Raw genomic sequence first — 17,266 nt, forward strand, 5'->3', positions numbered from 1 at the left:
AACACGTGAGAATAAGTAAGAAAAATACTACTCTGTTTCGTGAATAAATATTTTTTATTTTTAATCTGTAAAAATGTTATAAATCTGTATTTATATTTATTTTTACTATTTTACAAATTTATTTAGCAAATTTTCCTAAATATCTCAACTCATGGCACAGCCAAATTATAGTACTTAAAAGTATAAGACTACCAGATTGGTGTGACGCAGCTAACGATAGAGGAACATGGTATAATAAAGTCGAAATTCCTAAAAGTACTTGAAGATAACCCGCACAAAGTACCGCAGCCACAGCCTTTCTTCCTCGACCAGGAAGTTTATGTTTACGAGACAAAATACCCAAAAAAGTTATTAATGCTATAGTAGTGATTCCCTGCATAAATGATAAACACATGAAATAATGTAGGTACATTAACATGCTTAACGACCGTATTACACAACTTACCAAAATTCTGTGATCAAATTGAACTGTAGCTGGATTTTCCGTGAAGTTTCGTAATACAGGAGATATGGCAAGTATATCACTGGGTATCCACTTATCTGCCATTTTTGGGAAAGTATTATAAATAAGACCAGCATCCATTCCAGCTACAAATGCTCCCGACAAAGCAGTGAGAAATACTAGCCCTTTTGTTGAGTGAATTAATCCTTTAAATCTTTTCAGTGCCTTCAGGGCATTACTTGTGATTGTGGTACTAGAGGAATTGGCAGTTAGCTTTTGAGCAGGAATCAGATGATCCAAAGCATTATAAAGAAATCCAGTATATAGCAGCAATGCTAATCCAAGATGCGCAGCTAAACGATACTGCGACACCCGCGGCACGTCGGAAGGTTCTATAAAACGATCTTCCAATCCAGATTTAACCATATACCATCCCATGAGTCCTTGCAAGCCGATTAGCGATCCTAAGGCAACAACGCGCATTTTCATTCCGCGTTTTAGCATACCCTTATACCAGAAATATGTTGCCGGAATTACAAATACAGCGCCGATTAAACGTCCCCATGTTCTATGCAAATATTCCATCCACCAAATACGTTTGAACTCCTCTAACGTCATACTGTGGTTGGTTCTACAGCAAAATTAACGGCATATATATACATTTCCACGCGTTACATTGGTTCTTTGGTATTAACACGTTGTTTCTTACATTTTATATTCAGGAAATTGTTTGTAACGCTTAAATTCCGAGACCCATTGAGCTTCGTTCAGAGGCATTTTCTCTCCTAGCAATTTCCAGGTAACCATAGACAAGCCTGATTCGGTGAGCCTTGTTACACCACCTAAATACATAGAAGAAAGGAGAAATAATCTTCAGTTGTTTTTTAAATACATTTTATTCACCTTAACACGTACTTAATGTTTGTTACACAATTAAATATTACATAAATTTGAATTGCATGTAGGTACTGATTTATTAGACCAAAGAGAAGGCTGTTACATTTGAGATTCTACTTTCCATACGTCTTTTCTATAATGCTCTTCACTACGACGCAGATATAGTGATAGTATACAAAATAAAGGAGAGTACCTAGTGCGACCGCTACGAAAACCATGCCACCGCAGGTGAGCAACCAAGATCCCACAATTTTGTCATTTCTACTGCTCGGTTTTGCGGCATAATTACGAATTACAACGTTCGCTTGTTTCAGTGGTCTCTGTCAATTGTTAAAATCAGTAAAATTAGTACATACATCTGACATCGTTCTTATTAAACTTATTTAAATTGCACCCACAGCAGGTATACTTGAGTGCCAGAGTGCGTTACCTTCTGTAATAGGAATTTCGAGCAGTATTCCTTAAAAGAAGCGTCGTTACATCGCACGACGTCGGTTTTTGCATTTGTAAACAGGTGTTGCCGGCTAAGTATGCGTCTCGTAGCGTTATATGCGCCTAATACCTTCGTATGATACCTCACGACATTCAGCATACTGCAATTAAAATACAAAATACAGCGAGCATTAATAAACACACTGGCGTGTGCACGTGAGGGTGTTGTTAGCTCTCAGAAACGCAAAAATAAGACGCGATAAGATTACACCTCATAGATCCCGGCACAATACAATGCAATACAAGCGCACGGAGCGCATTGGAGCGCATTGAGCGCACAGAGCGCACCAGCGCACTACTCGAGTGGTGCCATCTACAAAAAAGGAGAAGAAGAAGAATGATTCGATCATGTGCTGAATGTATCGTGTAAACAACAGTTTTTGGTTATGGCCTCGTCTCCGAATTTTGATTTAAAAGAGCGATTAGATATTAGTTTCAAAGATACAGCAGCTCTAAATTCATTATGCAGGAATTTAGCTTCCGGTACGTATTTTTACAAAAAATAAAAATATCTAAAGTATATTTTTTTATGTACTTATGCTACAAAATTTAAAGAACCAGTAGTAAAAAAGAGAGAAAGATACAGAAATTAAATTTTATACACAAATACAGCTTTGGAGTCAAATAATATACTTTAGTTTTCTTAATTTTATTATTTCTCTAACCTAGAGAAATATGATAATTTCAACTTGCACACCACATATTTATATATGAACTTTATATAAACTTGAATCTTCCCACAATCACTGTTATATCTCTTGATTTAATGAGTATATTGAAATCTAAATTTTGTAATGTACATAGTCATAAAAATCTATTGTGGAAGACATTAAAATGCTTTGTTTTAGAAATAGAATTAGGCTCTATGAAACTCTGCACGTTTGTGGAGACACTAGGTTCTTACATGACAGACCAAAATGTTCTTACGAGGGAGAAAGGAGTTATGGCCCTTTCCTCCGTTTTGTCGCAGTTGCCCCAAGATTATCTCACTGAATCAGAATTGCGTTTTATTACAACGTTTTATTGCGACAGGATGAAGGATCATTATAGCATTATACCATCTGTACTAAATGGTATTCAAGCAATTGTGAGCATTTGTCTTTTATCTCTCGCGTCATTTTTCTCTTTCATTGAATTGTCATAACTATTTTTTTTTTTTTTAGGTGAACATGACTCATTTACCTCAAAATGCATCGTCATCCTTACTAAGAGTTATGTTTGAGCACGTTCAGTGTCAATCTCAACTGTTACCCGAACGTCGCAAAATATATCTTATACTTAAAAGTTTAATAGAGAACAGATTACATGATCTGAGATCCATGGGACCAGATTTAGTTTATGGTATTATCAGCTCTATGGATGGTGAAAGAGATCCGAATAACCTCATGTTATTGTTTGATATGCTACCACAGTTTTTAAAAGAATTTCCATTAGGTCATTTAACCGAAGAAATGTTTGAAGTTATGGCGTGTTATTTTCCAGTTGATTTTAATCCTGTAATTATATACATTAATTTTTCTACATAATATTTATAACGTACAAATATGTAATTTATAAATGTTTACAGTCTGGCATAGAGGATCTAAGGGTATCGCGGGAAGATTTGGCAGAAAAATTGGCGCCTTGCTTATGCGCTGTTCCAGAGTTAGCAGATTATTGCTTACCTCTTATAATTGATAAATCATATTCCACTCTCAAAGTTGCTAAACTTGATTCCTTAAATCTATTACGTGAAAGTGTTCAAACGTTTGGGCTGTTAAAAATAAAATTGTACTTACCAGACCTATGGACAACTTTAAAGAAAGATATAGTGCCAGGAAGAGATGTTGAAATAAGAGACGCTGCTTTACGAGCAATGACATCTTTAATTAAAGTTATATCAGTCGATGAAACTGTTTGCAAAAATTTTATTGACAAGATAATTGCCGATATAAAATCGTCGTTGTGCGATGTGCAACTTAGTTTGTACAGACCTGCCCAAACGCTACTGGAAACAATAGCTGCAATTAACAAAACGATATGTGTACAAATCTTGCAAGCTGTAATACCTTTATGTATTGGACAATATTCTACGATGAATTCATTAAACGACAAAATTGCATTGATAGAAACGTTAAATAATTTTATGAAAATATGTTCTAATTATGACATTTGCATTCAAGGTAAGTTGAAACAACGAATAATGATGTCACATTTGCACTATTACTATTGCTCATTGAACTGTAACAATCTCCTGATATTTTATATATATTACATAAATATAATGAAATTTAATCTAGATATTCCAGAATTATCATGGACAAATATACCTCAAACATATTTAGATGGCTTGACAATAGAAAGTACTGAACTAAAAAGTAAAATATTCCTTGGTTTAATGATCCAAAAGGCATATTTAAACGATGTACAACGCTCTATATTATATAATGCGATATGCAATGAAATTGAAACAGGATGCGATAAAATACAAAGCATATGTCATACAACTGTTATAGATTTTGCTGCGTTATATCTTGAAGAAATATCAATGTTGGTTAAAGAGAGATTGTTGTCAAATACAGGTAAGTTAAATACAAATACATAGTTAATATAAACTTATTTCTATCAATATATGAAGTGATATTAATGAAATGTTTCAGATGAGACGGAAGTAGAATTATTAAAACGAAGGATAAGAGCTTTATCAGCAATTGCAAAAATACGTGAACTAGGTTGTGTAATACTCCCGAAAATTGTTACAATGTTAACAGACACTGTTAATACTGATATACGTATCACAATATTACTGAATATCCAGAAGCTAATTGCTTTAAAGAAATCTGATTACAACATACATCAATTTCTATACAAGGAATGTCATGTTATTGAGAAATTAATTTCATATGAGACAAATGTTGTTGATCATAAAATGTTGATATCTAATATCTGCCAGTTAATTATACGAAATCTTACAATCGAAGAACAACGTGCGATTGTAACGAAATACGCTGTGGCTTTAAATACGAAAATTCCCGAAACTGATGTGACTATAATGATGAATCTTTTCATTTCTTTACGGAAAGATATCAATTTGAACATAAATAATAATACGGTGGAAAATCTGTATAATCTAGCAACTAGCAATTGCAATCCGGATATAAGGCAAACAAGCTGTAAATTTCTATCTGTTTTATTAAATAAAATGAAAGTGTCAGATGTCGATAGAATTGTATCTTATCTAGAAGACAAAATAAGTAATAATTTAAGTACGGACAGTGACATTAAATTAAAGCAACGTACGGTTAACTTTCAAATTTGGATGACTAAAGCACTCGTCATGAGAGGATACGCAAAGTCCCAATACTTTCTAGAGAATGTATGTGTGATTAAATGTAAATTATAATAATTTAATATTTGGTTATAATACATATAATATAGGTGAATTAATATTTCTCATTTTTGTTTTTACAGCTTACGCATTTATTAACTCACAATGAAATTGGTCAATTTATAGGTGAACAATATCAAATTTTAGTAAGTAAGCACGAGGATATTTTAATAACGGAAAATTTCTGCGACGTGAAAATTTTTTATAAACAAAGAGTGTTCGAATATTTGTTGCAACAAAATATTAATTTTGCAAGCGCGATGAGACATAATTATCTTATTGCTTTGGTCCATCTACTGGAACAAATGCCTGAAGAATTATTATTTTTGCATTTAACCGAGGTAAGTTTTTATTATTAATGCATCAATGATAACATTCTTTTGCAATAGAAAGAATATTTTAATTAATGTATTTTGTCATCAGTTGGTACCGCTGTTGATTGAGTCTCTATCTCTTAGTAATGAGCATTTAGTTCTTTGGACATTGACGTCATTTAAACTTCTACTTGACACTAAACACGACGTATTTTCTGATAATTTACAATGTGTTATACCAAGGCTTATGCAATTATCAACGCATCGGATCATGGTAATTATCTACATTAGCTTCAACTTTTTAAACTCTCATCGTATCACTATAATCTATATTTGTATTAATAGGGTGTTAGAATTGCGGCTCTAGAATGCCTGGCGCATTATACTAGTTATTCCACTATTTTGATCAATCCGTACAAGCAGAGTGTGTTAGACAAATTGGGGGTGTTAATCGACGATCGCAAACGTTTAGTCAGGAAGGCTGCGGTGGAAACGAGAATACGATGGTATCTAGTGGGTGCATCTGGAGAACAGTCAAAGGAATGAACGATATCGCAGTTCGGTTCTGTATAGATACATCTAATATGATTTTATAAGTATCTTTTGCCTTACTTTATATACATTTTGAAAAAATGTAAATTTCTCACTACTGAATATTAACATGTTATACCTATAAATTTGTATGCGATTGTCTTTATTTACATATCTAATCCACGATATATTTTCCTGAGCATCTCCCTACGCCTGTCTGTCCTAGATATCTTTCTTAATTGAATAAAGAATTGATTTTTGTAAGTGGATTAAGACCTCCAGCTAGCTCAGATGCGTTCAGTGCAGCGCAGGCATGGGCGACGGTAAGAATATGCGATTGTAACATTTACTTCATTTGTTTTATGATACGAATAGAACCCCACTTTTATTTAATTGAAGTATTATGTACAAAACATTGAAAAAATATGAGCATTTTTTTATTAAATAGAATATTTGATTTTCTTATTGAATATCTTCTATATCAAATACGCGCGTGTCTGCAGGTGTGGCAAAGAATGGTGCGTACAAGTATGACGATGGTACGAAATATATCGGTGATTGGAATCGCAAGGGATTGAAACACGGCGCTGGTCTATTAGTCCTTCCGAATGGAACGCGGTACGATGGGGCATTCCAAAATGGATTATGCTCCGGCTTGGGAGTTATTGTATTTCCCGACGGAGCAAAGTAAGTTACGCTGCAAGTTTATCTCGAGATTGCGCGTTTTACTAAAAAATACCGTCGCGTATATGTATATATATATATCTACGATATCACTTCCATTCTCTTTTTCTTTTAGGTACGAAGGAGAATTTATGCAAGGATGGTTTCACGGCCACGGTGTGTTCTGGCGAGCCGACGGAATGAAATTTGAAGGGGAATTTCGCGGAGGTCGTGTTTGGGGCTTAGGTATATAATCAAGTTACGATAATTCATTGTCAATTTTATAAATAAAACACTACAACAATTTTTTGACTACACATTGTTTTTCAATTGTAATTCGAATGTGAGTTATATATGCTTTTTATTCGATAACTATAGGTTTGGTGACCTATGCTGATGGATCGCATGGATTTCCGAGAAATGAAGGTTTCTTTCAAGATTGCAGATTAGTAAGGCGACGACGTTGCCCTGACATAGTGCAGAAGGCGCAAAAAATTTCTATGATGGCACGTGCTCAGTGCAATTAAGCTGAAATAGAATTGATGATGTATAGCTAATAAAAAGGAATGTGTAATCTTTATTTGCTTATTTTAATTGAAATAAATCTACATTATATATTTAATATTTGGATAAATTTTATATCTTTATCTTTCTTATTATACACATTTAAATCTTCCCCGTATTATTCGCTCGCAAATAAAATTTCAGCGTCCGAAGCGTATCTCGAATTCGTATCAGGAATTCATACAGGATTGGAAAAAGAAGCAGATTTATCTTCATTTACGTAAAATTAAGATGCCAGTAATGTTGGTGATACCAGTTTCCTGAATACCGAATGAAATGTAATTGTAACGAGTTACGCCCCAAAAGAAAAAGTTTGAGAAGGAACACAAGGCTAGACTACTTTCCGCTCGGAGAGGCGTGGCCAAGCCGGATGTTCCAGTTTTGAAGACGAAGGTGCGGCACCAATCGATTTATAAAATTCGCACATGCAATGTTTTAGTATAACAATATAAATAAAAATTGAAATCTTAGATTTAGAAACGTTACATTGAAAGAGAGAATACGAAGTAAGTTCTCCATATTGCTTTCCTTCGTTTCTTTTGCTTATATCTCATTTGCGATAATATAAAAGATATATAAATAAAATTTGCTTTAAGTCGTATGAAAAAAATTAGGCAAATACAAAATTTTACTTTAAACCGTGATATCTTTAGAAATTCAAAATGCATTCTCTCACAAGGGCGATGCATTAAGTAATGAGTTTTGAAATTTATAAAATTTAAATATTGTGAAAAATATATATAGATAAATAGCTGATAATTTTTTAATATTATCTCGCAAAACGTTACATACAAGAAAAAACATTTTCGAAACTTATAAATCATCGGGAGGGCATACGATTCAACGGGGAGTAAAGGCGTTTGGCAATGGCGCAATATTAAGTGTATCCTTGACACTATATCCCACCATGGCGAACTGTGAGTACCGAAAGATTTCGTGTGGCTCGTCGTTCGTCCGCCAAGTATAAAAGTACCGATTGTCACGGACTGTAGCATTCGTATTTCGACTCAGACGCGATTAAAGTCATCGCAGCATCTTCCAACGCATAGTACAATGGCAGCCAAGGTACGTACGATTAACTGCACAAATTAGATTTTGTCAAGTATAGGAAATACATATGTTTAGAAATAAATATGCGCTCTTAAGGTTTCAAATTGTAACCGAGAGTTCTATTTCAGCTGTTCGTAATCGCCTGTGTTTTGGCCGCGGCCAACGCCGGTTTAATCGGTGTGCCCTCCGCCCTGCAGTACCAGTCGTACCAGATCTCGCCGTTCGCCCCGATAGCGCACATTCAACCCCAAGCTATCACGTCGACATCCGACAATATTCTACGAAGCCACGGTAATCTGGCGCAGGTGGCCACGCAAACGAAGACCATCGACACGCCTTTCTCGAGCTCGAGCAAGTCCGACATCCGCGTGACTAATCCGGCTGTCACTACCTACGCTCATCTTGCTCATCCAGCCCCACTGGCATATGCGCCATATGCCGCGGCCGCTATACCCGCGGCTGTACGCCCAGCTGCTCTCGGAGTCGCTTACTCGCCGGCCGTTGAAGTGTCTCACATGAGCTACAGCAGCCCGATCGGAATCGCCTATGCCTACTAAATCGATCCATATCAAACGCGACTTTACATGATACACATATATTTATTCAAACCTCCTCGACATCTGTAACCACTTCTGTACGTGGCAAATTAATGACACTACAATGTAGGTGGTTACGCAATAAAATTGTACTTCACTCTTAATCAAAGCTTGATTTTTCAACCCCCATAGTCCTTAGATCCATAAGTCTATTCGTTTCTTAAGGGATTGAATAATTATCATAAGAGGATGATATACGCCAGAAGCTATCGCAACATGTCGTTACGATAGAGTTTAATTTGTAATAGAGGCACCGCTGCGCCAGGGGTAAAAGGTAAAATGCTTTCTGCGAGATAGAATAACACCCAAGTTTTTTTATATGTAAAATTGTATTATTATTTCATATTTTTCGCATTTATCAATAATTTGTCAACAATTTCAAGGAATGGGGGAAGAAACGTCCTAATAGAAAAAGAAAACAATTTTGTGAAGATTGACTTTAGGGAGAAGTGAGAGATGCATCATCAGCGAATTGTATCCAATATTAAGGGCAAGGTAAATTCTGCGATGTGTATAGTTGCTGGTGGATTGGCGACGGGTTTCTTATATCTCATTGAACGTAAAAAAAAATCTAGCCTAGCTTAAGTCCAAGAGCGGGACCAGCACCCCACGCGGCAGCAGGAGCACCCCACGCGGCGGCAGAACCAGCACCCCACGCAGCGGAAGGACCAGCACCCCACGCGGCGGCAGGAGCACCCCACGCGGCGGCGGGAGCACCCCACGCGGCGGCAGGAGCACCCCACGCGGCAGTAGGAGCGATGGCGAGGGCAGCTGGTTTCACAGCTATAGCTGGAGCGAGCAAGCCGGCGTAGACATTTGTGATGGCCAAAAGGCCGAAGATCACCAGGAGCTGCAAGATTTAAAAACGTTTATTTACTTTTATGAACTTTATAAATTTCGAGATGTCTTATTTATATATCTGGAATATTAATGTTACTTAAATTCGTCTTTTGTTTCAGATTATATATCCAGTCTCTTTTAAAATGAGAAATATTAGTTTTATATGTTGATAAACTCGCGTTCTGTCTTGAAATTAAAATGTTAGTAATCATGCGGTGTATAAGTTATATATACATACTTTTTTTACACTTAATATAAATATTATAATAATTCCAGAAATATAATAATCTATAATCTTAGCTTTTGAAGCCTCATTACTTTTATCAGTTTTCTACAAATGACGAATATGAATTACACAAATAGTAATCTCGAAGTGTTTTTTGCCTTGAAGAAACTTACTTTGAACATGATGCTTTCCTATTTCCCGTTGAAACACGAAGAATGGATTGAATGCTCTGTCTAAATCTAAGCCTATTTATACCCATGCTACAGAAAACCTGTCCAGTGTGCGTGGTGCATTTTTTCCCAAAAACTTCTTTGTACGAGTATGCATTCTATGTTCACAGCAAGGCGTTATTGCATCACATAGTTGTAAAGTTTTATATCTTAAGCCATGAATACATTTTACGCCTTCGATGATCGGTATTAATCGGCTTCTGTTTTCTCGCTGCAACCGTGTTCCACTATGACATCAGAAGCGAGAAATCGTTTCTGAATTTTTCTTTCTGCAATATACGTCAAAACTTTTCTCATTATTACTATATTAACATTTACATTGCATTTGTAGTACAGATTGATAAAATATTTCGAAAACGCAAAACTTAAATTATAAGAGAATCACAAGTACGTATTGATGATCTTATGATTACATATTTTTTTAAATTAAATTTAAATTCTCGAGAATACTCGATTATAATCGATTCATTCAAGTTCTACCGCTTATACTTTTTACGTACCGTCACTTTAAAATTCTTTCGATAGTGTATCAAACAAGTTTGCACACATAGTTGCATTCTTTTCTTATGAACCATGAGAACACAATTGATACGATAACATTGTATAATTTTATTATTTATTTTAAAACGTAAAAAAATGTAAGCAAAAAAAAAATGCATCTGTGTATCAATAAATTTGAATTCTATTTCGTTAAATCATGAGAAAGACAACAATATCGACTGCAAAGTTGCTTACATACACACGCATATCGAGGTATGTATAATACATATAACTTGATTTCCCATGTCACTTTTAAATTTATGTTAAACTGCAATGTATCGATGCATGTCTCGTGCTTCGCATTATGAATATTACGACAGAGACTATACAGTATGCACCAATCTCCTCATTTACGATTGTCTGATGCAAGCTTACGTCAAGTTGCACCGGATCCGTCTCTTTATTGACATTTATAGGGGCAACTTGTGGCTAGGTAATTTTTTTCTTACGTAGTTGTTGTTTGCAACATGTGCGGAGGGGCACTTAAGAAAAGTGTACTCACGAGAAATATCTTTTAAATTTCATGTTATTTTTAGAAATAAATGTGACATTTTTCTAGAATCCAGAAAATATCTTCTCTTACAAAGTTTTCGTAGATTTTTTGGAAACGCCGGTTGCAAATAAAATTGTACCTAATTATATGTGTTTAACATCGAAGAATACGTATATATCGTTCTAAACACATTTTAAAAGACTAAGCTATATCTTCCAAAATTAAATAGCTACTGATTTCCGCCATAATTTCATGGAACAAAAATTGCAGCAGGAAATTTGTGCCAAAACGTTTAGTAACTTTCGTTACGTAAGCTTTTTTTTTAATTATTGACATCTCTGTAAAACATAGCTTCAATTTTGATCGATCGGGCGAACAATGTTGCGTACGGCCTCTGATTTTGCGAAGAAAGTGACTGACTGACTTCCATAACTTTTAAGAGCGTTTAACTTGCGTAATTCGTGACCTTGCACAAGATACATTTGAATCATGCTCCTGTAAAAAAAAAACGGTGAAGGTGACCTACATATGTGTTCGCAAGACATAATGAGGCTGAAGATTGGAACTGGACCACACCCTTTTATCAATTTTATACGCATAATAAATTAATAAGAGTTCCACAAAGTTTATTTATTTTTATCAATTTTTATATTTATATAAATTATAGAATTTTATGTGTGTAGAAGGGATTAAGAAAGAAGAGTGTGGAAGAATTTATATAGTATTCTCAAAAACAAAAGCTAAGATATCTAGTTAACATAAATCTACGAATAAATTTTAATAAAGATAAAGAGATAAAAAGACGAGTCTTCATTTCAAAATGCACATAATTTCCCACAAAGATATCAAATTTGTATTAAAAAACATTCTTTTTTGTTTTATCTTAACTATTAATTTATGGATTTTACTCATTTAAAGTTTCTATACCAAGTTTATGTTATAATTTATTAATTATATTAGAAATATGCAAAAAAGGAATAAGGCAAGGAGTTATCTACGAGAATTCCTTGCAGACCTATATAGGATTAAGATAAGAAAGATCAAAAAGAGTATAGTAATATTATAAATATCTATCCTTGTACAAATTTCTAAAAGTCAATAGTTTTTAAATTCTATTAAGTTATAAATAATTGATAACATTTGAAGCTACCACTGATTTCATTGCAATATATGCTTAATTTATAAAATTAAAAATTAAAACCTAATTATTTAACATATATTTATTAACAAGATTTATATCGTATGTAATTAAAAATAAGATAATTAGTTATTACTATGATATATAACAGTAATAAATTTAATTCTGATACATCTTAATGATCTTAATTAACACTTTACACAACATCTTGTACATTTATTTATAATACATATGTATATATCTATTACGTATACATATATGTATATATCTTTTACAATTTTCTCTATTCTATTTTCCTATATTTCAAGTCAGCTATTTTTCTTTAAATCAGAATTGTTCTTTTGTGCTGTTCCTTTAGCACTTACATTTGTTAATCAGATTAGAATAATAAAATGAGCGAAGGGACAGAACATATATGTTTATTTTGTATATCATATAATGAGATCGAGAATTGAGGAAAGATCTTAAAATAGAGGAAATATTCGATTGTCATAATCTTAGAATAGAAAAAAGTTAACTGCATTTGCTGCAGAAGGAACATTCATTGTACATACATATCTCTGAGATAATTATATCCCTGTTCTTTTATATATCCTTTTTCCTCGAGGTAAAATTATTGATTTAATACATTATTCATATTGCATCTTTTCAATTACTCTTTTGTGGTCTATTTCCAAAAATGGAAGTTCCTACTCTCACATTTGTACTGCCTAATTCAATCTGTAATAGAAAATAATGTATTTTATATAAAGACATAAAATCAATTAGCAATACAATCTATTTGCAAATTGATTGTCCTAAAACCTTACCGCATGTTCATAATCACTGGACATTCCCATTGATAATTCAATATCTTTTATATCAATTCCCAATTCGTCGCGTACCTTTTCCCTGCATTTTTTTAAAGAAATAAAATCAGGATTTGGCCCATTCGCAACATCATACCCATACATTCCTATCGTCATCAGTCCCATAAATTTCAAATTGGGACAGTTCTGTACGACATACTTTACAAGGGTTGATACTTGTGCGATATTGCAACCATTTTTTTCTGTAATTACAATTATTTTTTATACAGGATAATCCAAAACTTGTTAAGCTAAAAATTACTTTGTCTCACAAGTTTCTTACATAAAACATAAAAGATAACAAATATCATTACCTTCTTCTTGACTTGTATTAACTTGTACCATGACATTTAACTTGCTGTCATCGCTCTTTCGAAATCTTGGCCATGAATTATTGAGCGCGTTTGCAAGTTTGTCGCTATTGACACTTTCTACAACATATAAATTTGGTATACTTAACACCTTGTTGACCTTATTCCTTTGTAAAGTCCCTATAAAATGCCATTGAATTTCTCTGCATTTTTCAAGGATCAAGGGGCTGCAGGCCTTCTCCACCAATTCGTTCACATAATTTTCACCAAAATGTCTCTGACCGGCCTCGTATGCAGATACTATCGATCCCGTGGATTGCAATTTGCTGACAGCTACCAGTCGCGGTTCATAATATTGATACTCCTGCAAGAACGAGATAAATTTGTTGAAGATCTAACCTTTTCGCGTTGAGCTTCGAAACGCGACGTTCTCTGTACAATTATCCAATACATTAAAAAAAAAAAGATAAATTTGTATATTTAATTGCAATAGCAAGTGCTATAGTAAATACGGAAAAGAATACCGGTGCTCTCTTCGCGGCAGCATACGATATCTTGTCGCAAACGGATTTTAAATTCACTGCCACCTCTGCCATGCTGCATTTAAATGCCATAAATCGCCTTCTGATTAACGATCGTAAGTATTCCTCATTTGTTTAAAAAGAGATTTTTAATTTTTCCTTCCTCCTTAATATCTTCTTCCTTTTATAATCGGACTTTCGAGCTTAATCATTTCACGTGACAAGCATGTTAGCATAGTAAACATCGTAAACATTACGCAAGTATTGAATTCCATGAGCATGCGTGGGCATTCTTTATAGGTTTTGGAACGCGGGGATGCTGCACAGTGCACCATCGTGCGCGTGCGCCGTCAGCAGCCATTTGTGACTGTCAGCCATTATGATTATCAACATGGCGTAATCTTATTATCAATATTGCGCTCGTTTATTGCTATTTCCGTCGACCAGTGGCAGCAGGTTGTAATTATGAAGATTATTAAAATTTCATCCGTAAACACTAACAGGAAAGTAAGTGTTGACTCATCTCGCACGTACTGCACTCGTCGTATATTAATAATAGATCTTTCTGTATCCTTTAACGCGTTTGACAAATTGCAGATCAGTCGAACAGTAACTTGGAAACTCTAAAAAAAAAAAACGCTGGAGTGCTGCTACTAATTTTTTGTTATACAACTGTACAAACAATAGCACGTATACCAACTGTTCGAGAGTAATATGGATAACAAAGCATCATCCTTTGGCATGTCATTTTGTGTATTCGTATAATTGTTGATTAACGTAACGAATTCAGGCTTGTTTTTGGATTTAAAATTTTGCACGAGGATGGGTACTTCGGGACAGCAAGACAGATCTCTCGGTAGTGGGATTTCATTGCCACAATGGATGAAGGGGAGAATGGACAATAGGTAGGTTTTATCTTTCATAAATTTTATCATTGAACACATTTTTATGGAGATATTGTTATGACGTTGACGGTATATTCGAACGATTAATATAATTAGCTAGCTGTGATATTGAGATGTCCGTTTAAAATTGTTATTGCGTTATTTGCATGTATTTGGTGCTCTGCCAAATCAGCTGATGTGTTATTTATAGTTAAACGTTTGCCTATATTTTGTTCCATTGTTCTTGTAAATCTGCTTTATTTCCTTTAATGATATTTGTTGTCTTATTGAAAAATTTACTTTTTCAATTTTTGACTAATTTAGTTGTGAAATTTTTAATAATACAAAGGGACTGTCAAATTAATCAAGGGATCTAAGTAGCGTTGCAATCTACATGTTATTTATGTTAATGACAACAGTCGTTTATCATTACAGTTTGTGTTAATGTAATTTTATATATTTTTTTTAGATTTGACTTTGACGAAGCCGCATTCAGTCCTCCATCTTACGACGACAGTTTCTTTTATGCAAGATATCCAAGATCGCAAAATACTCAACCAGAACACGGATTGAAACACATCGTAAATGAGGTTTTGAATGAAAATATTGCGAGCTCCACGAACCAGATAACGAATGAAAAATCCATTTCCGATTTGAAAGAAGTTAAGCAGATTGATTTTAGCAAACACCCTTTGCCATGTCAACCGTTTATACCAGTTGATAATAAAGGTATATTTGTCAAAGGTTTTACATTCTTCTGCAATATCACACTGACTAATACTTGTCGTTTTCGATATCGTTTTAGCTGGTGATATCAGAACGCACAGAGCTTCAACGAGCGGAATTGTAAAGCTCAAGTCACAAGGGACAGATGACGGTTTTCATGGTGAACCGGCTCTTTGCGGCAAATCAATCGTTCATGTAGCTAGTCAAATGATGTCTGGTAAATTCACCAAGGTCTTCACAACGGATTCGCGTTCTCAGCAGACGGAGAATTCGGTGAATAGCGTCAGCAAGTCGTTACCAGCGACACCGTTAGCATCACCGACAGGAACTCCTGATAGTTCACCAAAATCACGCAGGAAGATTCACGCTAATCGATACTTCACGGGTGCGTTCATACCGGATAAAGAAAAATATCAGGGTAATTGGATTTTGTCAAGCATATTAGGTCAATCCAGAGAAGTCATTACAGCAAAGATAGACGAGGAAGACGAGCTCTTTCCAGACATGGAACCCCACAAGCCACTTAATCGAAAGAAGTCGATATCTTCGCAAAATCTTACGTATATCGGAAAGGAAGAAAAATCGGCGGATAAGTCGTCCGTTTGCGTTAATGTACTCGAAGCTAAACCATCGGAATTAAGAGAGATGAATTTTTGGTCCCCGACTTCCATGTGAAGCTTTACATTTTGTTTAACTTTAACTACAATAGTTATATTATTAATCATGCTTCTACCAAAGCATATTTAGATTGTTTAGATGAATTTAGTTTAATTCCACATTATTGATGCACATAGCTGTAAATTTAGCCCATTATACTACTAACTTGACAACATTTCATACGAAATTGATATATGATCATGTATTTTAACTGGATTCCTATAAGTTTATAACCATTGGAAAACAGCGGTCAACAGTATTTGTCTATTCGAAATACAACAGAATTACGTTATCGTTTAAAAGATGCCATTGCTATCTACAATCTTCTTTTCAATCATTTTTTGAGAGATAAATATAATACGTCCGAATGATTGCCCTATATGTTATATTCGTATTATATAAGTATTGTATTTGCATAGTTGTGTCATGTCTATGCTTTCACTCTCAAAAATGCTTGGAGAATCGAAAGTGCAATATGGTCTGTTAGCTGTCTTACCAATTTAACGATATCGATATCTTATATATTGTAATTACTTATTCTTCGTACGTTACATGCGAATTACGTATAACTGAGATGCATCAAATGTATCGAATCTTGTGAACTCGAGAGATGCATTTAAATGACATAATGCTCTATATTGTGAAATGTGATACAATGAACTTGAAATAAGCGATATTATAAAATACAAGTTATATCGTACAACTATTATAAATTCCACTATTATAAATTTGCACGAGGAATGTCGTTGCCGTCGTTGGTTAAAGGCAGATTTTTATCGAGCACAGATGAGTTATATACGAACATATACCATTTATGTGAACTGATTTATGCCAATAAAAGTACGAAGTAACATTTTATACATATTCTCATTATTATTTTAATAAATTCACATTACATGGACTGAAGGCAATAATTTTAAAAGATTTCAATACTTT

At 34.2% G+C, this 17,266-nt stretch overlaps 6 protein-coding genes across 8 annotated transcripts; 4 read left to right on the plus strand and 2 right to left on the minus strand.

Moving 5' to 3' along the window:
- Positions 1 to 35: 35 nt before the first annotated feature.
- LOC139771912 (heme A synthase COX15-like) lies at positions 36 to 2,129 on the minus strand. Its single transcript, XM_071705101.1, has 6 exons — positions 2,043 to 2,129; positions 1,770 to 1,932; positions 1,533 to 1,659; positions 1,152 to 1,284; positions 446 to 1,073; positions 36 to 373 (listed from the first exon to the last, which is right to left on the minus strand). Exons 1-6 carry the CDS (start codon positions 2,099 to 2,101, stop codon positions 119 to 121), a joined length of 1,365 nt encoding a protein of 454 aa, XP_071561202.1. The 5' UTR covers positions 2,102 to 2,129; the 3' UTR covers positions 36 to 118.
- LOC139771911 (MMS19 nucleotide excision repair protein-like) lies at positions 1,982 to 6,189 on the plus strand. Of its 2 annotated transcripts, none has more exons than XM_071705099.1 (9): positions 1,982 to 2,314; positions 2,680 to 2,918; positions 2,995 to 3,327; positions 3,399 to 3,993; positions 4,111 to 4,392; positions 4,471 to 5,186; positions 5,282 to 5,539; positions 5,622 to 5,786; positions 5,858 to 6,189. In XM_071705099.1, the coding sequence occupies exons 1-9, from the start codon at positions 2,218 to 2,220 to the stop codon at positions 6,056 to 6,058; spliced, it is 2,886 nt and encodes a 961-aa protein (XP_071561200.1). In that variant the 5' UTR covers positions 1,982 to 2,217; the 3' UTR covers positions 6,059 to 6,189. The 2 variants fall into 2 exon arrangements, with proteins under 2 accessions (XP_071561200.1, XP_071561201.1); XM_071705100.1 differs by having other exon boundaries at positions 2,802 to 2,918.
- A 38-nt stretch (positions 6,190 to 6,227) lies between these two features.
- LOC139771916 (MORN repeat-containing protein 4 homolog) lies at positions 6,228 to 7,328 on the plus strand. The gene is made up of 4 exons (XM_071705105.1): positions 6,228 to 6,366; positions 6,547 to 6,730; positions 6,843 to 6,952; positions 7,085 to 7,328. The coding sequence occupies exons 1-4, from the start codon at positions 6,357 to 6,359 to the stop codon at positions 7,231 to 7,233; spliced, it is 453 nt and encodes a 150-aa protein (XP_071561206.1). The 5' UTR covers positions 6,228 to 6,356; the 3' UTR covers positions 7,234 to 7,328.
- A 105-nt stretch (positions 7,329 to 7,433) lies between these two features.
- On the plus strand, positions 7,434 to 9,025 carry LOC139771917 (cuticle protein 76-like). The gene is made up of 2 exons (XM_071705106.1): positions 7,434 to 8,335; positions 8,449 to 9,025. The coding sequence occupies exons 1-2, from the start codon at positions 8,324 to 8,326 to the stop codon at positions 8,875 to 8,877; spliced, it is 441 nt and encodes a 146-aa protein (XP_071561207.1). The 5' UTR covers positions 7,434 to 8,323; the 3' UTR covers positions 8,878 to 9,025.
- Positions 9,026 to 11,260: 2,235 nt separating this feature from the next.
- Positions 11,261 to 14,317, minus strand: LOC139771914 (pyridoxal phosphate homeostasis protein-like). 2 transcript variants are annotated; one of them, XR_011718010.1, is made up of 5 exons: positions 14,067 to 14,317; positions 13,546 to 13,906; positions 13,193 to 13,434; positions 12,938 to 13,103; positions 11,261 to 11,740 (listed from the first exon to the last, which is right to left on the minus strand). XR_011718010.1 is itself a non-coding variant. In XM_071705103.1 (4 exons), exons 1-4 carry the CDS (start codon positions 14,154 to 14,156, stop codon positions 13,032 to 13,034), a joined length of 765 nt encoding a protein of 254 aa, XP_071561204.1. In that variant the 5' UTR covers positions 14,157 to 14,317; the 3' UTR covers positions 11,261 to 13,031. The 2 variants fall into 2 exon arrangements, 1 of the variants encoding a protein (XP_071561204.1); XM_071705103.1 differs by having other exon boundaries at positions 11,261 to 13,103.
- A 105-nt stretch (positions 14,318 to 14,422) lies between these two features.
- On the plus strand, positions 14,423 to 17,188 carry LOC139771913 (uncharacterized). Its single transcript, XM_071705102.1, has 4 exons — positions 14,423 to 14,570; positions 14,661 to 14,968; positions 15,417 to 15,676; positions 15,753 to 17,188. Exons 2-4 carry the CDS (start codon positions 14,886 to 14,888, stop codon positions 16,346 to 16,348), a joined length of 939 nt encoding a protein of 312 aa, XP_071561203.1. The 5' UTR covers positions 14,423 to 14,570; positions 14,661 to 14,885; the 3' UTR covers positions 16,349 to 17,188.
- Positions 17,189 to 17,266: the final 78 nt, after the last annotated feature.

This window comes from Temnothorax nylanderi, unplaced genomic scaffold, assembly GCF_030848795.1.
Source record: "Temnothorax nylanderi isolate EJ_2023f unplaced genomic scaffold, tnyl_v1.0 TNYL_tig0045_pilon, whole genome shotgun sequence".
NCBI classification, from domain to species: domain Eukaryota; kingdom Metazoa; phylum Arthropoda; class Insecta; order Hymenoptera; family Formicidae; genus Temnothorax; species Temnothorax nylanderi.